We start from the raw sequence: 25,985 nt of genomic DNA, 5'->3' as shown, positions 1-25,985 counted from the left end.
CATAGGAACACTGATATAGGGTTCCACCTATCATATTATACAGCTCATGATCACACTTAATGACTCACAACATATATATGGAGTACAAACTTTATTCAGAAAAAACAATGACATAAAAGCAACATTTTTACTGTAATCCACAATAAATATATTACTTTATTATTCAGTCCTACCAAATTACAATCATGGCATTGTATAGTTTGCCTTGTGAAGATTCAAACTTAAAACCAACTTAAAGCGGATAGTTCACCCAAAAATGAAAATTCTATCATCATTTACTCACACTCAACCTAAACCTGTTTAAGTTTCTTTCTTCGGTTGAACATAAAAAGACATTTTGAGAATGTTGGTAACCAAAGTTTTTTTTTTCCACTTTCTCTATACTGTGGAAGTCAATATCTACTGTCAATGGTTACCGACATTCTTCAAATTATCTTCTTTTGTGGTCAACAAGAAATTCATACAGGTTTGGAACAAATTGAGGGTGAGTATATGATGACAGAATTTTCACTTTTGGTTGAGCAATCCCTTTCAGTAACACTGGAACTAAAGTCCATATCCAGAATTTGAGTGCAAATTCACTCAAAGTGCCATTAAACTTGGTGAAAGCATTATTTATATATATATATATATATAATTTTTTATTACTGGAGAAATGTCAGTGATATTTAGTTCAGATTTTCTTTTAGTATTTAACTGCCTTTGATGTGTAAGGTATAGAAGGACCAAGGCTCTGGAACATAGATGATTCCGGGATACTTTTTGCGCAAAACTTTATCATTCCACAGATATGCGACCCAGACCAGAACTAATCCCAGAGTAATGATGAAGTTATAGAAGAGGAAACGGCCATTGCTGTCTAACACGAAGCCCATCCGCCTCTGGCGCATCACAGTGGCAACCATGGCAAAAAAGGTGAAGACATACAGGACAAAGATCTGCCCCTCAGTAATCAGATACCTGAAGAAATAAACCACATTGATGTTAGGACAACATGAATGTTTAATAACTAAAGCCTAATGTATTGTTGGCTCATTTTTTCATTAATATTCTGTTTTACTTGTAAATACATTACAAAAAAAAATTAGCTTGAGCATGTTGTTTCACAGTGACTAGAAATTCTACATCTCAAAAAATGCTTGCAGTTGACTTGAATGAATAATTCACTTACCAATAGTACACTGCACTGGGGCCAAGTAGCAGCCAGCCTGAGTAAGACATCTTCTCATCTTTAACTTGTGTAAAGCAGCCAGTGAAATACAAGAAGAGGATGAGGAAGAAAGGGACATACCTATAATGATAACAGAATGGTGTGGGGGTGTTTTAGACACATCAATTGTAACGTAAACTTGTAAATTAAAGCACAATTACAGATGAAATATAAGTATGGAAAGTATACTTACCACATGGAATGCCCTAAGTGTTCATCATAGTAATAAAGAAGTTCAAAGGAATCAATCTAGAAACCACAAAAAGGATTTGTTACTATTATCATAAAAAATAAAAAAAAGTATTCAAAAAGAGCACATAAATTAGTTGATCTGTACATTTAACTACTGTACCAGTGAGGCAGGCTTCAGATCTTTGATAATGGGGTTTTCTCTGACAGAAAGGTGAAGCTGGTATCCACTGAGGATGAGACGGTGGTTAATAGAGTCTCCTACCAGGTGTATGCTAGCTCCCATGACAAAGGTGATGATGCAGAGGTAAACAGCAGAGCGAGGAAGGGCTGTGGGACTCCGCTCAATCAGCTACAAAATATTAAAGACATGTTTAGATCAAAACCATGGACTATTGCAATGCTCTTCTGGACTTCCGTTATGTGCAATCAAAACTCTACATGGAGTGGTGGAATGATTTCCCCACCATCATCGGGAATGCGGAGCACTTAAAGGGACAGTTCACCCAAAAATTAAAATTACCCCATGATTTACTCACCCTCAAGCCATCCTATGTGTATATGACTTTCTTCTTTCAGATGAATCCAATCGGAGTTATATTAAAGAATGTCCTGGCTCTTCCAGGATTTATAATTCCAGTGAAGGGGGTTGAGATTTTGAAACCCAAATAAAATGTGTCCATCCATCATAAAAAGTGTTCCACACAGCTCTGGGTGGTTAATAAAGGCACTTTGAAGCAAACAATGTGTTTGTGTAAGAAAAATATCCATATGAAAGTGAAAAAAAAAGTGAAAGTGACGTGACATTCAGCCAAGTATGGTGACCCATACTCAGAATTCGTGCTCTGCATTTAACCCATCCAAAGTGCACACACACTCTGTGAACACACACACTCTGTGAACACACACCTGGAGCAGTGGGTAGCCATTTATGCTGCAGCACCCGGTGAATATATCCATATTAAAAACGTTATTAACCGTAATCTCTAGCTTCACGAAAGAGTGGCGTTCCAGCGGATGATGTAGGTGTAACATAGCATAAGTACAGTTTATAAAGTTTTAAATATGGATATTTTTATTACACAAACGCATCGCTTCGCTTTAGAAGGACTTAATTATCCCGCCGGAGCCGTGCACTTTTTATTATGGATGGACACCCTTTTTTTGGGCTTCAAAATCTCGACCCACATTCACTGCCATTATAAATCTTGGAAGAGCCAGGACATTTTTTAATATAACTCCAACTGGATTCATCTGAGAGAAGAAAGCCATATACACCTAGGATGGCTTGAGGGAGAGTAAATCATGGGGTAATTTTCATTTTTGGGTGAACAATCCCTTTAACGGCATCCTACTTTAAAAAAAAAAAAAAAAAAAAATGCTTTCACTTTCCCTTAATCACTCTTTGTTCTAGCTTGCACTGAAACTTTTTGTTATGAGCATTACATGTGTTTATTTGCCTTTTGTTGAATCACTTGTTGTATTCTTCATTAAAAAGTCACTTTGGATAAATGAATCATCTGCTAAATTAGTAAATGTAAATGTCTACTTTTGTATCTTAAACAAAAGCACACTCAAATATATATAAGGGTTAGAGGAAAGGAACATTCTATAAGAACTGCACATTAAAGGGACACTCCACCCCAAAATGAAAATTTTGTCATTAATCACTTACCACCCCCCCCCCCATGTCGTTCCAAACCCGTAAAAGCTTAGTTTGTCTTCGGAACACAATTTAAGATATTTTGGATGAAAACAGGGAGGCTTGAGACTGTCCCATAGACTGCCAAAGAAATAACAGTGTCAAGAATCGTCAGAATACTCCATCTGCCATCAGTGATTCAACCGTAACGTTATGAAGCGATGAGAATACTTTTTGTACATGAAGAAAACAAAAATAATTCAACAATTCCTCTCCTCTGTCTCTCTCCAAATCAGCGTAGCGACATTTTGGCAAATCTGAGCTGTATGCAGGCAGCTTACGCTCTTCTGTATCAGCCGCGCCACAAAGATATGTTTATTACATGTATTTACACTTTGGTTTGAAAGCAAACAGCACATTGGCGCAGCGCTGCTGGCACAGAAGAGCGTACACCATCTGCAAAAAGACGAACAAAGCTTTTACGGGTTTGGAACGACATGGGGGTAAGTGATTAATGACAAAATTTTCATTTTGGGATGGAGTATCCCTTTAAGGGTCACTCTGTGCGTGTGTGTGTGTGTGTGAATATATCCTTTTGTTAATATTTCAAGTGTATAAGAAAGTGTGTACCTTCAGTAATAAGAACGGTGTGATGACATTATATGCCATATGAAAATAATCTCCAACACTGGGTTTATTAAGAGGAAACCATTCCAGGGGCATTATGATCTAAATGAAATATATATATATAAAAATGTTAGTGGCATCAAGGAAGAAAAAAATACAATAATGCATAAATATCACAGCTTGGTTCAACATGTACCATAGCAATTGGCCTCCCAAAGTCCAATATCCAGTTCTGCACAGTGAAACAGAGCCAGAGGTCTGTGTGAAACCGGGACTGTCCTGCAGCTGTAGAAACTGTTTTCTCACTCCCGGCCCTGCTTTAAAACAAAGTACAGCATGTTTATTATAAATTCTAGTGTTAATTTAAAAAAATAATCGCATTCCATGCTTTTCAGCTGCCAGATGAATAAAAATGTATCAGAACAGTAATAACCGGACAGCCCTGTTATTTGTTCAGGCAACACTGTACCATCAAATGGTGATATTAGATAACACTGCAGCATTAAAAGATGAAAGGCTAAACTGTAACATTAGGCTGTAGATAACGTCGATGATAAATAATAACACAACAATTCTCGCACAGCTACGGAAATGTCCAAACCTCACAAATGCCGGGGTCAAAGCTGCAGACTGCGGTCTTCTCCGCATGGTCAAAGGATCTGCTCTTATAGCAATTTCAGCACTACTTTGAATCGATCAGCTCTGCTACACTTTTGCAGACAAGTATTCATTCAGTCACATGCCAGATCCTGCACCGAAGCTGTAAAAGTTTAAATGATTTATGCGTTTCGTATATATCTTAATATACGACTTATACTGACGATTTACGTCTACTTCAGTTCCAGTTCACTGCATACACGGAGTCAAACAATGTCTTAAGACGTTGTTTTAGTTTGTTTGAATCACGTGACGTTCAGACCGGGTTTTCTTCAGTTATGACTGAAGCTCAGCACACAGGACACTCACTGCCATCTGCAGGACTTCAGTAATACTGTCCATCCAGTCTGCAAAATACTCCCTGTATGGAATCGGAAAAGAGTGCTATTTTAATATTTCTGCAATACATTTGTATCTTTATATAGCAGAAGTAGTGCTATCCCGAAAGCATGCCTCGACAATGACAGTACACATTTCACTCATCTTTATTTGCTTCTGTCACATATATGCGTGGGCATTTATATTCATACTGTATATACAGTATGGACAGCATTAGCTAAAACGATAATACTTCTAATAATGATGCCACTACCACCACTAAAGAAACCACATTTTGAGTGAATATGTGATATTATTATAATATTATCAATAATATTGAATAGGCAAGTTACAGCATCTAATTAAAATATACAATTTCCCTTACATTCCCATCCAATCAAACGATTTACGGTTTAGACATGTCAGATACAGCTGAATATTTAAAATAATCTTAATTGAACCACCCTTATTTATAGAAAATGGGTTATTAGATATATTTGTGGCGTCAAATATCAGTCAGAGATGTGCACTTGTCACTAAGGCACTTTTATTTTGAAGGCAGAAGACAATAACACAGTCTGTAGCCATCTTGAGCGCTCTCTCTCTCTCTCTCTCTCTCTCTCTGTCTCTCTCTCTCTCTCTCGCACTCTCTCTCTCTCTCTCTCTCTCTCTCTCTCTCTCTCTCTCTCTGTCTCTCTCTCTCTCTCTCTCTCTCTCTCTCTCTCTCTCTCTCTCCGAGGCCTACCTAGGCGTTTCTGTCTTCACATCGCCAGTGTAAAGTTCACCGCGCTGGATTAAAGATCTTGTCATCTTCAGTAAAGCGAGGTATCAACAGAAAATGAGCGTTATTTTCACCTGACCACCGTTTGATCCCGTCATCTAACGAGAGCGTTCCGGGAGTGTTCTCGCAGAACCGGGGGTCTGTTTATTGAGGTAACGTTATATATATATATGTGTGTGTGTGTGTGTGTGTGTGTGTGTGTGTGTGTGTGTTAGCTCATTTTCCTGTCAGGATAGGAGACATGTCTGTCAGTAAACGCTTGTAAACACCACCCCCGATCAAACGGAAGTTGTCTAACTCACTAAACTGAAGCTGTCCGATTGATTGTCTCGGTGTTTAGCTGGTAGTCGCAGGGGTTGTTTTTGTTTATTTTGTTACACCAGTGTTGTTTTCAGGCGCACAGGCTAACAGGGTGTTTTGGCTAACTGATTACCACTGACACTGCTCTACAGTACAGTTTTCTGAGCTGTGATCTGCCTTCTGGATCGTGTCGTGAGTTTCTTAGAGGCTAATCCTAGAGTTAGAGTATTTGGGGAGAGGTGCAGACTAAAGCCGGCGGATTTACTCGGAGTCCTTCACAGAAATGCGTGTGACAGAAGAGTTACGGTTATAGTGAGCTGTTTATACAACTGTCCTGGTCCTCTAGTTTGACAGATCTAGTGACCTAACAAATCTGATTGTAGTTATTAGGATCACAGCAGTGTCACTGTTTTTAATAGATCCGTCTTTACTCGAGAATTGAAACGTAGTTGCGTGCAGAAGAGCGTATGGGATGCCAAACCTGTCAAAATTAGAAATAAATAAATTCATAAATAAATATACAAAGATATGTAAAAAAAAATACATAAAGTAAATAATTGTTTATTCTTTCATGATAGGTAAAAATTGATAGCCTGAATGTACTGTAAGTCGCTTTGGATAAAAGCATCTGCTAAATGCATAATTATTTTTTTTTTCTTTTCTTTTTTTTACACATTTTTTCTTTTAATTGTTTATACTTTTATTTATTTCCACATTTATGTATTTATATACATATTTCTTAATTTCCTAATTTTCACATGTATTTATTTCTACATTTCTTTATCTGTAGAGTAATGAGAAGCGCGTTTTACATCAGGAATAGTAATCCAGACAGAGTAGGCAACTTGTAAGCTTTGAGGCCACAGTGACACTTTGTGTTGAGCTCAAACAAAATACAAGAAGGGTAGTCTACATGACGTGCCTGTTGAGAGTGTGATGAATGACTTGGATAAAGTCTGCTAAAATACTTCAGTCTGCTGATAAAGTTAGCTAAAATCTGATATCATGGGTTACATCATTTAATATCTCCCTAACTGTATGTATACTATGGAGACCATAAAGGGACAAGTTGGTGGGAAAAATACGGAATGGGAGGAAAAATTTATTTTTCAAATCTTTTCAGTTCTCTCGCAAAACGTTTATGTTCCCCCAAGAGACTTTGTGTTCGCTTGCAAAACCTTTGCATTTCTCGCAAAACCAAGTGAGTTTGAACAAACACTTCCTGTTTACTTTACAACTTGCAGTGGTTCATACAGCTCTGTACGTTCACAATGGAGGGTTCATAGAGTTTTATTTTGACTTTGGACTCAAGTGTAAAGAAATGCAGTCAGTGCTTTGTCCCAAAACCTTTCTAAAACACTTATTGTGCTAAAACAGTTACATTGGAGGACAAAATTCAGGACACACATTATTAATAACGCTTACTATTTACAGACAATCAGAATAGGCCAGAATATGAATGTAACTTTATGAACTCTTATATGAACCTTTCAAATTAAAAAATAAATTACAAAACAAAAATTTAAAAATATTTACTTAACACTGAACATTTATTTTAACATCTAGGAGATGTTACACCTACAAAGCACAATTTAACTTAACTTTACTAACTAATAATAAGTTAGTAAAATATTTTTTGGCCATTTTTGAGACTTGAATCAGGCATGTATTTTTTACTGTACAAATAAAAGCAGCCTTGCTGAGCAGAAGAGACTTCTTTTAAAACATTAGAATATATTACAGATCCCAATTTGAACACTATGTGTGAATGTTATAATAAATGTATTAATAGGGGTGTTGTCGGGTAATTATTATTATCATTATTATTCTTTTTTATTTTATTTTACAGAACGACAGTAAAATTACAATACTATCATTTATGGATGTTGGAGTTGTTGCTTTTTTTCAGCTTTTACTTTGGCAGAAACCCGCAGGAAGACCTCAGTGCTTCTTTTTGTTGACAACAGCATGCAAGATTTATAAATGATTCTCATTATGAATTTTAGAAGATGTTTGTCGCATGTATCACATTTACTAAATCGTTTGAGGTAATTTCACGATTTCAATCATAATACAGTAACCTAACTACCAGCATCAGCCACCTCTTCTTCTCATCAGAGACGTGATGCAGCGCTCACTGCTCTTGGCTAAATCACTTTTGTAACTTTAATAAGAAGAAATTAAAAAATAATCATTTTTTATATATGGAATCTATACATAATACACATGTTAATTATATCTATCTATCTAGATGGATAGATATAGATATAATTAACACAGTGAAGGCTAATTAATGTATGTAGCGTTTCTTATTTATAGTTTTTTTGTCCTATTGCTTTGCAATTAGTTTCTTTTCCTTATTTCTTCACTGACTGTTTATTTATCCTCAGTGAGCTTGAGGTTTTTTTTTCCTTCTTCTCTTTTTAGGCTTGTATTAGTTTGATATTGACATTGGTGATAAGGATTATGAAAATTCAAAGATTTTAATAACATAAAAACCTTTTTAAATGAAAAATATATAAATAAGTGTATTGTGATATATATCGTTATCGTGATATAAAATTAGTCATATCGTGATATAAGATTTTGGTCATATCGCCCACCCCTAATTGCCAATCTAAGTCATTCGTCCCACTATCAACAGGCACATCATGTAGGCTACACTTGTATTTCGTTACCCTACGGATAAAGAAATGTAGAAAGAAATAAATATAGAAAGAAATCTGTAAATAAAAATTGGAGACGGAGAAGGATTGTAGAATAAGGGGAATTTCAGTCGCTTTGCTACATATGCTATTCTAGGCTGGGTTTCAGCCTGTACCTTGGTTGGTGAAACTAATCATCTTGATGCATGATTTTTGCTTGTTGTACGAAAATAAAAACAGTGTATGAAATTTGCCAGAAGTATGATGTATGCCAGACTTCTCCAATCATCTAGTCTGCTTGAACCCATCCCTACAGGCTTTCAGGCCATTTTTCAGGTATAGGTTTCTGTAGGACAGTAATGGGAGTTTCTAGACCAGTGGGCGAGGCTGTAACAGATGGACGTTTTCGACCGTGTTACCTGATTTGATCAAGTAGTGCTCATTGCAGAGCTGAATGACATCCAACTCGTCCTTTCTGGGATGAGAGGAGTTATGTTTAGGTATAGGGTTAGGGTCAACTATTACATTCAGCGTGGGGGAGCTGGACGTCAAGCTCAACCCATTGGCTCTGCAGTCAGCAGCCTTTCATTTTGCTCACGTCTCAGTGACAGTTATGTTTAGGGAAGGGGTTACACTCAGATATACAGAAGATCACAATACAGAAGAACAATTTAATATCAGCACATCTATGATTACATACAACCTAATGTACTGTACCCTACTTTTAACATATCACGCTGTAAAAAGCACATTTAGAAACAATGAATGCTAAAACATTTTCAACTTTTTCAACTATGTTGACACATTATTTATTCGAGATCTGTTTTGTGAAGAATCAGGGGTGCACGATAAATATCGGCCGATAATCAATGTGCATCTCATCAAAAAAATCCGGTTCTGATGGAATTTACAGCTGATTAGTGAACCGGCTTTACGGACAAGATGTGCATTAATTATCAGCCGATATTTTTTTCGTGCACCCTCTGAGGAATGCAATTATTTTAATATATGAGTTTATGTGCAGTCATTGCCATCTGTATGTTTATGAAAGAGCAGTTTTTAGCTCTGTTATTTGTGTCTGGCAAGTTGTTAGTTTATAACTGTGGAGAAAGTTATGCCTTCAACAAAAAACCACAAGTGTATGCATAGTTCATACATAATTTACCTCTCACCCACCATTTTATACCATGCATGAAATGGTAGGTGAGTTTTGTAGCCATTTTTTATAAAAGACCTCTTATTTTAGTTTGGTGATAAACATGGTCTGTTTCAATGAGGAAACCAGCCCATGCATCATCTCTATATGTTGCTTTTTTTTGTATATATCAACAGCAAAAGTAGTTCCATGTAGAGAGTATAAGCCAACAGTACTTTTAGACTAAATTGGATGTTGCCGTCTTGCATTATGAATCTGCATCCTATGTATAGTAAGGACTTCTTCCTCTTAATTCTCATGACAAATTTAGAGGAAGCTTGTACAAAATTGGAAAAAACCACTTCCTAAAAACAAGCTGATTCTTAACTTTAACCCGTTTCTGGGCTTGAAACTGTCAGGCAGCACTTTGCGGTAAACACATTGCAAATTAACATAATAGCAAATGAAATATTTCTTCTAAAATGAAGTAGTTTGAATGATGGCCTATTATTCTTGTTTCAGTTGTTCATTGTCACGATCCAGCTATCATATCTGCCGGCAGATGAGCTGACTCTTGATCTGGCAGATGTAGAGCACACTGGTTTACAGGACAAAGGTTACAGCCCACTGATAAGTGCAGAACATTGGACACTGAAAGAAGCCTTCCATTGGTTTACTTCGAGTCATGTTCATTGTGTGATTTTAATAAGTGTTTAATTCAAATAAGAGCTACACAATTAATTGAACCCTTTAACAAAGGCGAATTGAGACACAACTGAACCATTGTCATTTCTTACAGCTGCTATAATGTCGGCTGATTTTCATGCAATTTATGAACAAAATCGTTTTCTTTAGAATCTTGCAAAGTGTATTTTCTTTTCTAGATTGTGTATTAGAAATGGTTGTTTATTGTTGTTTATTATCTGGGGCTGCTACGATTTTCTGACTTTTATGAATTTATAGTTGCATTTTGAAGTTTTGTACAGCTTGTGACATAACCTGGACTTTGATCTGTTTCTGGCAAAGCTGTAACAGTTGGATGAGGCATGTCAAGGTTGTCTCCCGGTCGACATTGTTCTGATTGTTAAAGCACAGACTTTTTATGGTGTCTAGTGGCAGGACTCCCATTAATGCTGATATTTAATTCAGTAAGTGCATAAATAATATCCAGGGTTTGCAGAATGTAATAATTCAAGTGGTGAATAATTTCTATAAGTGCCTCCTCCTATTTATTGTACAAAGTGCTTCCGCTGAGATGGTTTTTGTGCATCTGTTCAATGACTCCATATCTTTCTAAAATCCAAGATGTGTGAAAGATGTGCTTTGGGAGACACGCTTACAAGAGAGAAAGGCTTGAGTTCAGGCCTCTGTGGGGATTTCACAGCCATGTGAACGACCGCTAGTAACCTCTCATGTGCCCTCTTGCTCTCTTTTTTCTCCCTCCTTTTTCCTTCTCTCCCTCTCTTTCTCACTCGCTTGTCTTCACTTCTGTCATTCTATCCAGTTGCTTGTTTTCTCACTTGCTTTCTTGTTTTTATTAAATCCTTCGGAACACCTCAGCATTGCAACCTTTAGACAGAAGTCAGACTCTTGTTTTTCCTTTCTTTGTTTTGCTGTCAATCAGAAAGCTGCAACTCAGAGGAGTCTGTTATAGGTGAGAAGTTTCCCTTCGATGGCATCCAGACTGTTGGACAAGATAAAAATAATGTGCTGCTAGTGATGCAGAGAACGACATGGACAGACGATAACAAATCGTCACGCTAGGGGTAAGTGGAGCTCTCACTCGCAATAATGTGTTCTGCTGCTTCAGCTCCTATATGCACACACTATATCAGGGTTGTCCAATCCTGCTCCTAGAGGACCAACATCCTGCAGAGTTTAGCTCCAGCCAGCTTAAACTTCACTTGCCTGGAAGTTTGTTGTAAGTAAAAAGACCTTGATTAGCTTGTTCAGGTGCATTTAATTCAGCTTGAAGCTAAACTTTGCAGGTCAGTGGCCTTTCAGGAAAAGATTTGGACACCCCTGTTCTTCCCCCCCGTTAACAATGCATTTGAGGTGTTTTTATTGTATGCATGCAGTTTACCTTAATGCTCAAATCCAAGTTCTATGTTCATAGATGCTAATCTTTAGTGTCATGCTTATCTTACAGATGTTAGAGTGTGTAAACCTGCTGTGTTTTTAACTGATCTTATCGATATATCAGTATAAAGATGTCCAGATTTTGAAATGTGCCAATAATATAAATCTATATTACTTTTACTACTGTTTAAAGAAAGAAAAGGAACATACAAAGAAACAAACTAAACTAAATAGTTATGATACAACTAAAGTTAGGTATTCTGTTTGAATTAGAATTTGAATAAGTGCTCGTAATAATGGAGACAGTTATTTGAATGAATAGTTGGGTATTTTATGAAAATGTATTTGTGTTTGGTCCGAAACACAGTTTTCTGTGCATTTTAAGTAAGTAGTGAATTTCTTTACATCTTCGTCGATATAATTCATTTTAGGAGGAGTTGAAATGCATTTGGTCTGTCAGTTAAGGACATTGTTATTAAAAGACATTCCCCTTAGAAGTCTTGTTTTTTTTTTTTAAGTAGCATTTTATTTTTGTGAGTCATAGTTCTTTTGCTTATAGCTGATAAGGTCATATTGTAGAATTGAATCAGCATATTTTTCTGCATTTTTAGGGCATGGTCTCATTTACCCTGTGGTTGTGGACTGCCCATACAGAGGTCACTGACAGACCAAGTAACTCCTGACCACTCTTGACCAATTTTTTTTTTTTTTTTTTTTTTTTTTTTGCACTTTCAATTCCTATTCTGAAGTAGGTAGTTCATACAGCATGCTTAGTTGACAAAAACGTACATTCACTTTGATGAATATTTCTCAATTGTATTTTTTTTTTGCTGTGCAAAGTTTAGCTTAAGAAAAAATCCCATGATGTGAAAGGGTGACTGTGTAGTTTTTGTGAGCTCTCCATACAGAAGTGTGACTACTTAAGGAACTGTACTGGCAGTCATCAGTGAAGATCAGCATTGCGTGCATTCAGACAGTGAGAGTGGCGTACCACTGCTGCCTATATTACGTGTGCTGACTTTGTAAATGCCAGGTGTGCCGTTGCTTTTTGATCACGCTTTGCTGCTTGCCGTTCTACTTTGTAGGTGGTTTTGATTCAATATTACATTTTATATTCAAAGATAGTGTGAGTTTGAGGCAATTTTGGTGACTTAACATTATAAGCAGAATCAGGCATCTTCAGCTTTTGCTTTTATCATGCTCTGCAGGTGCGGTCTTGGTTCGTTATGACAAGTGGCTGTGTGGAAGATGTCCACCCTTTCTACGACTGATATCACTGATGTTGGTCATGGTAAGACTCATTTTTCTTTTACTAGAATGTAAAAATGTTCAGATACAGAGCGTGGATAAAAATCAGAAGTTCCCAGAACATATTTGACCACATTAGTCACACCTATAAATATTTGAATGTCTGTATTTGATAAGGAAATATCAAACCAAGTGGCTTTTATTTCTAAGAAAAGTAACACAAGCTTTACTTTACAACATATTTCATGAAAGGTTTTGTGAACTTGAGGAACTGACTTCAAATATCCACTAGAATCACCTTGACACCAGTAATTTAAAAGTAATTGCAATTTTCAGAGTATGAATTTTATGGCATAAACAACAAAATATCAACCCTGCTAGACAAGGGGCAGTTCTGTCATCATTTTCTCACCCTTATGTTGTTCCAAACCTGAATGACTTTTTAATTCAGTGGAAACTAAAATAAGATATTTTGAGAAATTTCCCAGTGATTTTTTTTTTTTTTTCGCTTGCATGATTAACATAGCTACCATGTGTGTAAAGGTATGTAATAAAAGGCATATAAATCATTGTTTTTTGATGTTTGTAAATAACCAATTTAAACATAAAGATATGGGTCATATGTGTTATGTTTATGCGTGTTGTTGTTGGTTGTGTGATATGTAATAATCATCCATTAGAACCAGAGATGTAGCAAAATGAAGTCTAGGGTTCAAGGTTTTCAGCATATTTTCAACTGTTTGGTACCTTGTTCCAATGACTAATCCAAAGGGTTCCCTGTATAATAATATAAACATGCAAAACACGGCATGTGACATGACCAAAATGCATGTGTCTGCATGTGTATGCAACACTATATTAAAAAGTATCTACAAAAAAAACAAAACATGTCTTACTAATTGACTAGTTGGTTGTTTTGAACGCCTGTTTAATCGTCAGATCCAGCCTTAATAGAACTGTGTGTTGTTGGTATGTGTGTACAGGGGACTCCCTGTGCTGTGCCGGTGAAGAAGGCCCTTCAGCAGCGATAGCAAAAGTGAAACAGGAGACTCTCAGTCAGACGGTGTCATACGGCACCTCACACAATGACCTGAACGACACGCTGCTCATGGAGCCCAGCGACATCAAGATGTACCCCACAGAGGACACACCTCTACCAGGTGATATTAAACAAGTGCAGGATACTTCTGAACTCTTTTCATAGATAATACACTTCACATTGCTTATAGTGTAATAGTGAGTTGAACTTTGCCTGTTACATAAGGTGTGACACGTGACTTTTACTCATGCATGGACATGCGTGTCAGTTTGAGTATGTGAATATGTGTGGATGAACTGGCTTAACTTGTTAAGTAAACACAAATGCACTCATTCATGAGTTAGGTTGTGTGGTATTATTTCATGATTTATTTGTGAGTGAGGCTTTGGATTTGCGAAGGCCATGAGTGTTTCTGTCCTGTGTTTGTGCAGAGGGTCGGCCAGTCAAGAGAAAGAAAGGCCCTGCTCCCAAGATGTTGGGGAATGAGGTGTGTAGTGTATGTGGAGACAAAGCATCTGGCTTTCATTACAACGTGCTCAGCTGCGAGGGCTGTAAAGGTTTCTTCAGGCGCAGCGTCATCAAAGGAGCTCGATACACCTGTAAGAATTCGGGCCGCTGTGAGATGGACATGTACATGCGCCGCAAGTGTCAGCAGTGCCGTCTGCGCAAGTGCAGGGAGGCAGGAATGCTGGAGCAATGTGAGTGACACTCTTTGAGCATCAACACTAGGCTGTTTTTGAAAGAAGTTTCTTATGCTTCCTAAGGCTGCTTTTATTCGATTAGAAATACAATGTGCAACAGTAATATTGTAAAATATTACAAATTAAAATAACTGTTTTCTATTTAATACATTTTAAAATGTAGTTTATTCCTGTGAGGGCAAAGCTGAATTTCCAGCAGCTTTTACTCTCGTCTTCAGTGTCACATGATCTCTCAGAAATCATTCTAATATGCTGATTTGGTCCTCAGAAAAAAAATCGAATTATTGTCAATGCTGAAAACAGTTAGGTTGCTTAATATTTTTGTAGAAACTATTATACTTTTTTTCAGGATTCTTTCATGAATGGAAAGTTCAAAAGAACAGCATTGATTTAAAATAGAACATTTTGTGACTTTATTGCATCCTTGCTGAATCAAAATTATATTAAAAAACCCACCTTTGGAACAGCAGTGTAGCTTTTTTTCACCTACTGTATGTGTGGCTTTTTTCATTAAACATGAATGTCACAAGCAGTCCATATAGATGCATTCAAATCTTTTTATCTTATCTGTTGTGATATGTTTATATGACATTGTGATCATGTAGTGCTTGTTTTGCCTTATCATACTATTAGCAGCTTTATCTCTCTGTGTCTTATAGGTGTGCTGTCAGAAGAGCAGATCCGACTGAAAAAGATGAAAAAACAGGAAGAGGAGACAGCACGTACCTCTGCAGTGGCAACACCCGGTCCTGCCCCCGAGATGCCCTCTCTGGCTCCTGAACAGCAGGAGATGATCGAAAAACTGGTGGCCTTGCAGAAACAGTGCAACAAACGCTCTTTTCTTGACCGGCCCAAAGTCACTGTAAGTGCATTTAAGTGAGCTTTAAAAGTTTCATTTCAAGCAGACTTAAAAAAAAAAAAGAAAGTCATTTATTGTTAAAATGGAATAGTCTTGACTGAAATCATACTAGTCTGTTTTTTGTGAAGGAGGACTAACAGGCCAGTTGATACGATTGTTGCTCCGCTTTGCAAAGCATTTAGTACATCTTTATTCAACTACACTTGTCCTTTGCATTGTGCATTTGCTCAAAAAAGACATGTATATTTAATCCTTCAAATATCCAATCATGCATTGTGCCATGTAGATTGAATCTTTTTCTGAAACTGTGATGCATCGATCCTAGAAGTTTACATCAAGATCTGTTGTTTTCAGCCATGGCCACAGAGTCAGGACCCACTTAACCGAGAGGTTCGACAGCAGCGGTTTGCTCATTTCACTGAGCTGGCCATCATGTCTGTGCAGGAGATTGTAGACTTTGCTAAACAGCTGCCTGGCTTCCTGGAGCTCACCCGAGAGGACCAGATCGCCCTGCTGAAGACCTCAACTATAGAGGTTAGACTCGACTGACCTTTAACACACATTGTTTTCGGTCTTGTTCTATTGCTGTTTTTGTGTGCGCGGATGGAGCACTGTTCTTTAGCAGATTTGTTTCTGCTGTTATTTTCTAACACAGAGAAAAAATGCCACCTGGTGACAGATGAAAAACCAAGCACAGCCTGTACTGCTTGTGTAACGTACCTGCTAAACTTTCTTTTCTCCTCTAGATCATGCTGCTAGAGACTTCCAGACGTTATAACCCAGCGATAGATAGCATCACCTTCCTCAAAGACTTCAGTTACAATAAGGAAGATTTTGCCAAAGCGGGTACTGTATGAATTTTTTAAATGGTCTTATGAATGTTTTGTGTTTTTTTTTTTTTTATTTGAGACCTGTTTTTGTTGTTCATGTTCTAAAATGATCTCTGTCCTCTCTGGCTCGTTTGCAGGACTGCAGTTTGAGTTCATCAACCCCATCTTTGAGTTTTCAAAAGGCATGAATGACCTCCACCTGGATGAGGCGGAGTACGCTTTGCTCATCGCTATCAACATTTTCTCAGCAGGTCAGTTTGACACAAGCACCAATATTATACTGTTTGGCTTCTGGTGGGTCTTATCAGGCATTTATTTGGCCCTATTCCTGTTAAGAAATATCAGTATTTCCCATTTTCAGGGGTGAAGAAATAAAAAAAGCAGCAAAATAATTATGAGTACAGTGATATTTATAACGGAACAAAACCTCCGGCTATAGAAGAGTATTTGAATTCAGCTTGCTATTTGAGTGTCATAAAAGGTTTAGTAAAATTTTATGTTTTGAAAGGGGAAGCCATTTTTAATATCCCACTAGATTTAGAAGTAATTTTAAATCTCTAATTTAAGATTGGCATCTGGTGTGCTGCTGGTTTATTTTGAGAGATTTTTAATAATCCATCCTTCATTTATTCCTAAGGCACTTTCTCACAAAACAAATGAAATGCTGCATCATTCTTATTCACTTGTTTCGTGTGTGTGTGTGTGCCTTGTCTTTGTGTGTGTGTGTGTGTGTGTGTGTGTGTGTGTGTGTGTGTGTGTGTGTGTGTGTGTGTGTGTGTGTGTGTGTGTGTGTGTGTGTGTTGGGGATCAGACCGACCGAACGTGCAGGATCACGAGTTAGTGGAAAGACTACAGCAGCCATATGTGGACGCTCTCCACTCTTACATCAGAATAAAACGACCCAACGTGAGTATGATTTACCTTAGAGGGCAAAAATAACACTTAAAGAAGAAAAATCAGTGCTAAAAGAATATTAGTGTTTTGTTATAGTGTTTGTTCATTTGAAAGTCATACAATACCATTCAAAAGTTTGTGGTCAGTAAGATTCTTTTTATGTTTTGAAATGGGTCACTTATGCTCGCCAAGACTACATTTATTTGATTAAAGATACAGTAAAACTAATATTGTGGAAAAACTTTTTTGAATTTTAATATATTTAAAAATTGTATTTATTCCTGTGAACTTAATTTTCAGTGTCACGTGATCCTTCAAAAATCATTCTAATATGCTGATTTGGTGCTCAAGAAACATTTATTATTATCATCATCATCAATGTTGAAAACCAATGTGCTGCTTATATTTTTGTGGATATTTTTTTTTAATAAATACAATTTATTTTAAATTTAAAAACAAATCTTTTGTAACATTATACATGTTTATATAACATAATAAAAGTTATAATAAAAAAAAATCTTACCCCAAATTTTTGAATAGTAGTCAATGTAAGATTATAGTAAATGTATTAGTATTTTGTCATAAAACAAAGACAGTATATATATATTTTGCTTGTTGTGTCCTTTTGCATCCAGTTGGTGGCACTGATGATTCTTCCTTTGCACCAATAGCAAATAATAACAATTGACTATAACCAGATTTATTGTAGTATTATTTATATACTTTTATAACATTTATTAATATTTCAAATTGGCTTTTATTTTTATATTTTCCGTTTAATTGTAGTTTTATTGATTTTGTCATGTGTTTGTCATTTCTATTTCTTTTTTATATTTCTTTTCAGGTTTTTTGATCTCAGTTTTTCATCTAATCATATTTAATTTAATTTCAGTTAACAAAAAGGATTTTAGTAGTTTTAGTGAACAATAAAAACACTGTATAACTGAAGAGATTTTGCCATTACTATGTATTCCTAATCATCTGCTTCTCATTGATCCCCACCAAAGGATCATCTGATGTTTCCCCGGATGCTGATGAAGCTGGTCAGTCTACGCACACTGAGCAGCGTCCACTCAGAGCAAGTCTTTGCTCTGCGCCTCCAAGACAAGAAACTCCCACCTCTGCTTTCTGAAATTTGGGATGTCCACGAGTGAGCCAGCGCTCCACCTCCAGGACAGAATGAGGCAGTGTCAGGAAAACATGGGTGGGCAGGGGTCCTCTACAGACAGAACACAGGGTCATGATGTCCTTAAGGGCTGAAACGTCTCCCACTGTCACAAGAAGCCTGGTTTTATCATTCTCTTCCTTGACCTCTGTATTTTGGACCCAGTGGTCAGTGAGCTGCTTCCTTCGAATGTGCTGTTGATAGACTGTATGGCCAGAAGTAGCTCAGGGACCGTTCAGAACAGGTGATGGTTATTTGACCATGATCATTTGGGCTCGGGCATCTGGATGGGTTTGGATTCAGAGACTGACTTGCTGGAGTGAGAAGCCACAAACAGAGTGGTCATGGTTTTTTTTTTTTAGTTGTTGTTTTTGTTTATAACTAATGTTTCCAGTACCAAACGCTTTGAGCAGCTTTTGGCAATGGTTTCTACTTTCTAATTAACAGAAGAGGTTGTCTAGAAGGTTCTTCATTACAGAAATGTAGTTTATTTACAGTGGGTTTTTTTTTTTATTCCACTCTGGCTGATTGATTGGAAATGGCTGATTTTTTTATTACATGCATAGATCATGCACCGAAATGAGTAACAGTCTTCTGTTACTGCAGACTCATTCGCTCAGTTTTATTACATGATGTTTGACATGCATTTAGTCTCTAATTAATGTTAAACCGTAATCTTAACACCCAAAGGTTTTTATGGACAAAGTCAATCAGTGCTTTTCCAGAACAAGCCATTCCGAGCCTGTGTTACACTGATCCAGCATATCACAACGTACACAAGGAATTCTGTTTTCTGCTGGTTGGAATATTCAGAAGAAGAACTGACAAACTAAATGGCCTGATTTTACAAGGTCAAACGTATTGCAGATGTATTCTGCACACCAACCCAATGTTTTGGAGTGGTTAAAAAGGGCTCATCAGTGAAGCATATGGTTGGCAGGGATCGGTAAGACTCACTGGAGCCATTAAACCGAATCAGTGTGCTGCTCAACTCACAGCGACTACTGAGATGCATAGATACAGTAGATAGATAACCTTCTGAAAACTTTAATGTAGACCATGATTATTCCTTTTGCATTACATTATCATGTTTAGTTACTGCAATCTCCAACCTTATATGCTGTAGTTTCTCATTCTCCTTGGACGGCTGATGTTGTTTGGCAGTTAATTCTTGAAAACTTAATATACATACACAACCTAATTCTCAGTTTGATGCCGATGTCTCGATCAATGTGTCATTTTTGTCCCTGGATACAACACAAATCACAAACGAACAGTATAGTGCTATATAGCTTCCAAAATCAATGGTTGAAATTGTCATAGAAAATAACTTGGGCCATTATTGTTGATCTTCATCACCTCATATTTTTTCTATTTCTAATATCGTTGTTATATTTAGTTCTATATACACCTATTTCTTCAATGAGGATGGTTTCGTCAACTTTTATTCACACATACTAAGTCATTTCATTTAAATGTTAATATTCCTTGTGTGTGCGATTGTTTAAAATGATCTAGCGGGCTGTTTTAACAGTTTTGTTGTACCTCACTTGTACATTGTGAATATATTCAGATAGTCTGAAAGCACCTAAACCTGTCCCATCTACATCAAGAGTGATCGGCAATGTATGCGAAACAACCTTATTTTGGTCTTAAACTGAACCGTATCACAGCAGTAGCTCTGAAAAAAGGGACTAGGCAAATGAGAGCTCTTTGTAACGTCTTCTTATGCTTCGTAACAATGCAAATACCCAGTGTGACCATGCACAATTCAGGTTTTACTGATCTTAAAAACCACTTTTATGGAAAACATGGGTTGTGGGGAATCAATTACAGAAACTAACATTGCAAAAAATTACCATAATTTCCATGGTTGACTTATACAGTTGGTTTGCTGTGGCATTCTTTGCCCTGCCTGTGCAAATGATTGAGACTTTGTTTCCTGAATCAGATGCCCATGCGTATGTTTTTATACCACCTTTCTGTCAGCTTGTGAAATTGCTAATGCACATGAGTTTTACTCAAGCTCTTTTTGATTTCTGATTAGAGAAATCAAAATTTCAGGCTCATTTTATTCTAAGTCATTTCCGATCTTTCACAAGGGCTTGAAAATACAAGTGTGTTAATGCAGGTCTTTTACCTTCATCTGTTCATATTTCCCCAGTTGGCTGAGCAGCCAAACTCAAACTCAAACTTGGTATAAAACCCACTGAAAGACATGCATTGTTGAACCTCTCTAATCTTCCTGATGATTTGTCATTGCTTATCATCTGTTTGTGCACATATGAAGTGTGATGAGGGCATAGACAAATTCTAGCAATCACCGTAATGAGCGTCTACTCTCGCCGCTCTAAGCTTTGTGTTCTCCAAACTGAAATGATAAAATGATTTTCTAACAGAATGTTATTACCTGAGGCAGAGTGTAATGCAAAGTTGATTGTGGTTCTAATTTATTTGTACCCTCTCAGCTCAGTGGACCCCGTTGCTCTGATTAACATTAGTCTTCAAAAGAGAGTCGTGGAAGGATGAGATCATAGAAATGCAACCTTATGTTTCAACGCCTTAAGTCCTTGGATGTATACTGCTTTATATGTATAAATTAAAAGTAGACTAAATTTATTGTTCTGTGAGAGTATATATTTATCTGATAAAATGCTGAAAAACTTAGATGACTCAAAGCCTATTCTTTATACAGAATTGCATTTACCTAAAACAGGGAACCTCCGTATTGTTGGTCTTTTTCGTATTCTGCTGTTTTTTTTTAATAGATCAGGGTTGACCCTGTAAATAAATACTGAATCTGATCTTACAACATTGGTGTCAGTGATCTGTCTGTTAGCATTTGCGTTATGAAAGCATCTCTCAGCATCTTAATTTAATTAAAGAAACATGAGCTTCCGACAGAGGCATACTGTGTTTGTTTACTCAGTCAAACCCTCTGAGCGATATGCAAATAACTAGTCTCCTACGTCATTGGACATAGGTTTGCGCCTGTGCAATCTTACCATTTGAACCACACTCTAACTCTTAACAAATGTTTTCACTTTTATCCTCTTTTCGACATGTCATTGTTAAATAAACGCCAGAAAACCGCCAGTTCACATGTCGGACTGTAAGCCTAAACGTGAAGGCCTGTCCCCTCTAGATGACTGAATGGTACAGTCCAGCCTCCGGCAGTATGCGGAACTCACGCTCGGGTACAGTAGTGATGGGAAGTCCGATTCCCACCAACCAATCCTTTCTAATCAAACCATTCCATTAAACGAACCATTTATTTCTTTCATTTCATTACTCAATACATTATATATACATACCAAATGCAATCTGTCAGTTGTGTGTGTGTGTGTGTTTGTTATTTTTATTTATAAGCCTGCATACTTTAATAATTTAATTTGTCGCAGCCGTAATTCAGCGTAAAGTCACAAAGAACCCAGCGATATTGGTTTTATTTATAACGGCTATTCAAGTTATTAACCTTTCGCCCTATCAGTCTTCCTAGCTAGCAATTCAAGCAGCGATTCCCTTTTCATCACTAATCACACACGTCCGAAAGCGGCAGCTCTCTGTTCAGTGAGTCTAGAACGGCCCGAACCGATTCAGACCGATCCGTGTGAAGCTCGACGAGAACCGGTTCAACTGATTCATTGAAAAGAACCGGATCAAAACAAACGATTCCATGACGAATCAGTCGTCGCTGTCGTACAGTGAGTTTGCGAGCAGAGAGAGGAGGAGGACGAGCTGGCACTATCATCACTGCATCACTGACTGACCCGCCGCCACAGAACACGGGTGTGCGGTCGTCGCGTCGTGCCACTGTCACATTATGCGCTGGTCACCGTCTGTAACGACGAACGTGTTGTGAGACGCGGTTTCGCCGCAGCAGGGCCACAGATAAACGGCTAAAGCGAGTAGCAGTGGCGTTAGCTCCTGGAGGTCAGTATCTCTTTCACTCCCGTTCTCACGTCTAACAGTATGTCTTATGACTGATATGTGGTGCATATCTGATGGTTTGCTCTGAAGCAGCGGTGCAGAGATCGGGTGGATGAAGGTGTTTACGTTATAACGGTGTGGAAATGTACGCAGCTGGTTGTATAAGCAGCTTTGACAACTAGCTCAGTGCTGCTATTTGATCCCGTTAGCTGCTGCTGCTCCTGCTTATCATAATTTTTCATTGTATAAATGTGTGTTACGTTAGGCTTTTAAATGTCAGGAGTGCCTCATAACAACGATGTCGATAGGCAGAGCTCTCATCATTAATTGATGTCCACATTGATGAGGCTGAATGTTATAAACAGCAGTTTAACAGCACACCGGTGTCCAGAAATGAACAGATGCACCCCTTTATTTGATTCTTGTAACGTCCTCCACAGATGCCCATCTGTTTGTTCCCAGAGGTCACAAGGACACAGGTTTGTTGTCCAGAGGGGGTTTAGATGTAGTGCTGTTGTAATGATGATAATGATGTGACACAGGACAAGCTTAGCTATATTATGTAGTGTCGCCTCTCTCAGTTAGTTTAAACGTGAGCATTAAACCTTTTTGGGGGGCACTTGAAATAGCTGCGACATCAGGCTGAATGTACGATGACTTGGGTGGTGTTGTTTCTCTCTTGGGTGAAATGTGAGATCTCCTTGCCTTTGGCATTTCAGGCTGTTTCCTGTCACTGTTTCCAAAGGATCCTCTTTATTCAGTGGTTCATGGAAGAGTTGGTTGAGCTTATAAAACCATAGATATATTACGAGCGCTAATGTGGGTGTAGAAGTATAATTCAGTTTAACTGTCGATTAGTATATCTGTAAAAAATGTCAAATAATATGTTAAAAAATCCTCTACAGGATTAAATCTGGACTAAATGCGTAATTTTATATATTCACAGCAATATGCTTTCATCTCATATTAAAGGGTCTGATGTGTGTAAGTAGTGTGAGTGTCTGGTTAAATGAATCCTGGGATTTGTCTCGCTTTATGTGGTGCTTTGAAAACTGTATTGATAATGAGAGATGGAATCTGTGTGAATGAGTAATTCTCAGTTCCTGTTGTACTGTAAGCGGAGAGTTCATACTGCATTATGAATGAGGTTGATGGGTTAAATGTCAGAAATTAACTTTCTGTTATTATTAAATATTTTTTTCTCAATATTTTCCACCAGGAATTGAATTTGAGGGGCATTTGAAGGGGGTGTTTATTTATTTATTTATTTGTGTATTTATTTATTTACACAAGCTGTATGTTACCTTTTATGCCAGTTAAAAAAAAAAAAATAATGTCTGTATTTGAATAATCAGAATAATTAAAATAGAATTTTAGGAAATAAATCAGAATTTTTAAAACTGGTGAATTTAAGAGGGAAAATCAGTGAAAGAAATTGCAAAAAATAAAAACTGGCCTTAATGAAAGACTGAGATATTAATATATCTGTAAAAGTATTTTTTTTGAACCCACCTTTCTTTTGTAAGTTACTCTCTTTTGATGGCTTGTATTCTGAGTTTTAGGTGTCATCGTTTCATAAGAGCAGCAGCTCCAGAAGCAACTGGATAATGGTTCTATCTAGCATAGCTACATTTACGTTCGTTAATTGGGATTATGTGAAATGAAACCTGCCAGCTCATCCTTCAGCTCACTGTGTGCTCCCAGTGGTGTTGTGTGGATGGCGCTGTGACTGTGCGTGCGTAAGAGTGGAGTGGGCAGACTGAAGTGTCTGTTGCTTTGATCTAATTTAGCTACTGGGGAACGCATGGGTCCTGAATGGATTGAAATGGCCTCTCCTCTCCACACTTAAACCTGATTGATGTTTATGTCTTGTCTTAAACATTTCATCAGTCAGTGTATTAGGTTTGACGGAGTTTAGTTTAAATGTACATGATGCACATTACAGATGAGTTGCAGTGCAGCTAATTTTAGAGATTACAATACAATTGCACAGCCATTTCTCCTCTTTGGGTGTGGTTCTGCTTTAGATAGTCTGACAGAATAGACAGAGATCTTTATCATCAAGTTTTTTGAATGTGACTGAATATTATAGTGAGATTTCACTATTCCCATAAATATTCAGTAGCAGCTGCCTGGGAGAAATAAAGCTGTGAGACTCTTTGAGGATGGTTTTAGTTTTATAGATTTAAGAGAAAACCAATGAGATTGCTGTATAATTTGTTTCTCTATTATTGATTGGCTGGTGTGATAGCACTGCCAGAAAAGGCTTGTTTTATCTCGAGCACAGCAGTAGCTTGAGGGGTGTGCTGTGAGCATGTGTGCTGCCAATGGGTGGGATGGCTTTTGGCAATCAGCCTCTCTTCTACCACATGAACAAGTCTGATGATGCATTGCCACTGGTTTCACAGTTTACACTGTATTTCGACACAACTGGACCTGAAATCTCATTGCAAATTGTGCAAACTCATTACTAGGCTGTTACTAGGCCAGTGGTTGAGCCTAAATTAAAACCCCCCAAAAAATTAAAGCTTTTTTAAAACAGTACAAGTGTGGTTTCTCTAATTTTAGTCAAAGATGTTTTTTATCAAAGAACTTCTTCACATATACTGTCTGTGGAAGAAAACAACTGAAAGTGATTTCCACAGTATTTCCTATAAAAACAGCAATACGTTATAAAATGGTTTGATGATTCTGACCATTACAGTGTTATTTTGGTAGTAGTTTTGTTCTATAGTGTTTATTCATATTTAATTTTTAGTTTTCATTTTTTATTATTATTTTTTTTAATTTTGATAAGCTTTTGTCATTGTATTTTTTTTATATTTCTGTTTAGGTTTATTTTCAAGTTTTATTTTATTTCAGTTGGTTGCCAAGGCAACTTTTTTCATTTTCATGTACATTTTTTATCTTGAATTTTTCATCTAATATTTATACTGTATTTTATTTCATATAACAAAAGTATTTTAGCTTTTTTTTTTCAGATATGTATGCCCATCACAGCACGTGTAAATGGAATCAAGCCCGACAGACATATTTATATTGAACAGTGGGTAAATAGGTCACTCTTTTATGTTGCCTCATATTTGTTTATATTGCAAAATACTGTTAATAAATAGATTTATTGTGCATTTTCAGTGTGTTTTGTAGGTGAAAAGTAGTCTTAAAACTGTACTCTCAGTGATGATGCTCACACAGTGTGAATATTTGCACCAAAATAAATACATGCTGCTTATGCGTCACAGATGGATGTGTGAAACCACCGTTACATATTGTTTTTGCACTTTTTTTTATTTATGTGTGTTTCGATTTTGGATTGTGTTAGCCTTTGTGTACCTTTTTGTTACCTTGTAGTCAGTAAGATGATTGTTGACCGTCAGATCAAGCTTGTTGTTAGTGCTAATCTGTTTGAAGTGGCTCCTTTACTGGACATTTAAGATCCATCTGAGATTTAGTCAAGTTAAGAGACCACTCTTAAACCCTTTCGAAAAAAGCCTGCTGCAATCCAGCTGTGAAAACCAGGGGTGCAAAACCTTAAGAGTCTTGAGAATTTCAGAAAGCTTCAGGGTGATGTTAACTCTACTGTGACATAACCTGCGGTCCATATGAGGACTTTTGAAACATGGAAGCATTTGATGCTAAGTTTCTTAGAAAAGAGCATCAAAGATCAAAGTAAAATGTCATGTTTAGATTTCGACTTCTCAGAGTTCCTCTACAGATCACAAACCGTATAACCAGC

The 25,985-nt window shown here is 37.1% G+C and overlaps 3 protein-coding genes across 53 annotated transcripts in view; 2 read left to right on the top strand and 1 right to left on the bottom strand.

The window, feature by feature from the left end:
- Positions 1–74: 74 nt before the first annotated feature.
- Positions 75–4,594, bottom strand: LOC109100501 (ceroid-lipofuscinosis neuronal protein 6 homolog). 2 transcript variants are annotated; one of them, XM_042760282.1, is made up of 7 exons: positions 4,270–4,594; positions 3,865–3,985; positions 3,672–3,770; positions 1,563–1,751; positions 1,404–1,459; positions 1,172–1,291; positions 75–960 (listed from the first exon to the last, which is right to left on the bottom strand). In XM_042760282.1, exons 1-7 carry the CDS (start codon positions 4,314–4,316, stop codon positions 693–695), a joined length of 900 nt encoding a protein of 299 aa, XP_042616216.1. In that variant the 5' UTR covers positions 4,317–4,594; the 3' UTR covers positions 75–692. The 2 variants fall into 2 exon arrangements, with proteins under 2 accessions (XP_042616216.1, XP_042616217.1); XM_042760283.1 differs by having other exon boundaries at positions 3,865–3,982.
- A 756-nt stretch (positions 4,595–5,350) lies between these two features.
- LOC109063142 (oxysterols receptor LXR-alpha-like) lies at positions 5,351–21,128 on the top strand. Its single transcript, XM_042760281.1, has 11 exons — positions 5,351–5,576; positions 11,129–11,270; positions 12,792–12,874; positions 13,815–13,991; positions 14,302–14,568; positions 15,231–15,433; positions 15,785–15,964; positions 16,177–16,276; positions 16,398–16,511; positions 17,072–17,166; positions 18,162–21,128. The coding sequence occupies exons 3-11, from the start codon at positions 12,832–12,834 to the stop codon at positions 18,306–18,308; spliced, it is 1,326 nt and encodes a 441-aa protein (XP_042616215.1). The 5' UTR covers positions 5,351–5,576; positions 11,129–11,270; positions 12,792–12,831; the 3' UTR covers positions 18,309–21,128.
- An 851-nt stretch (positions 21,129–21,979) lies between these two features.
- The window catches only part of LOC109063118 (MAP kinase-activating death domain protein-like), a 55,897-nt gene continuing 51,891 nt past the window's right edge, over positions 21,980–25,985 (top strand). For 37 of the 50 annotated variants that reach the window (XM_042760246.1, XM_042760249.1, XM_042760267.1 and 34 more), the window contains exon 1: positions 21,981–22,252. The gene's annotated coding sequence lies outside the window, so the exon portion shown is untranslated. Of the gene's footprint in view, positions 22,253–25,985 lie in introns of all 50 variants that reach the window. The other 13 variants (XM_042760222.1, XM_042760244.1, XM_042760238.1 and 10 more) reach the window with 1 other exon arrangement.

This window comes from Cyprinus carpio, chromosome A7 (genome assembly GCF_018340385.1).
Source record: "Cyprinus carpio isolate SPL01 chromosome A7, ASM1834038v1, whole genome shotgun sequence".
NCBI lineage: Eukaryota > Metazoa > Chordata > Actinopteri > Cypriniformes > Cyprinidae > Cyprinus > Cyprinus carpio.
This window is presented reverse-complemented; position numbering and strand designations above follow the sequence as displayed.

Bases quoted from the DNA above. Each gene is read 5' to 3' on its own strand.
- LOC109100501 (XM_042760282.1), bottom strand. From the start codon at position 4,316: ATGCGGAGAAGACCGCAGTCTGCAGCTTTGACCCCGGCATTTGTGAG. The intron at 3,986-4,269 runs GTTTGGACATTT...TTTGTTTTAAAG, and splicing joins TTGACCCCGGCATTTGTGAG to CAGGGCCGGGAGTGAGAAAA. The intron at 1,752-3,671 runs GTACACACTTTC...AATATTTTGTAG, and splicing joins CACCGTTCTTATTACTGAAG to CTGATTGAGCGGAGTCCCAC.
- LOC109063142 (XM_042760281.1), top strand. From the start codon at position 12,832: ATGTCCACCCTTTCTACGACTGATATCACTGATGTTGGTCATG. The intron at 13,992-14,301 runs GTGATATTAAAC...GTGTTTGTGCAG, and splicing joins AGAGGACACACCTCTACCAG to AGGGTCGGCCAGTCAAGAGA. The intron at 16,277-16,397 runs GTACTGTATGAA...GCTCGTTTGCAG, and splicing joins GGAAGATTTTGCCAAAGCGG to GACTGCAGTTTGAGTTCATC.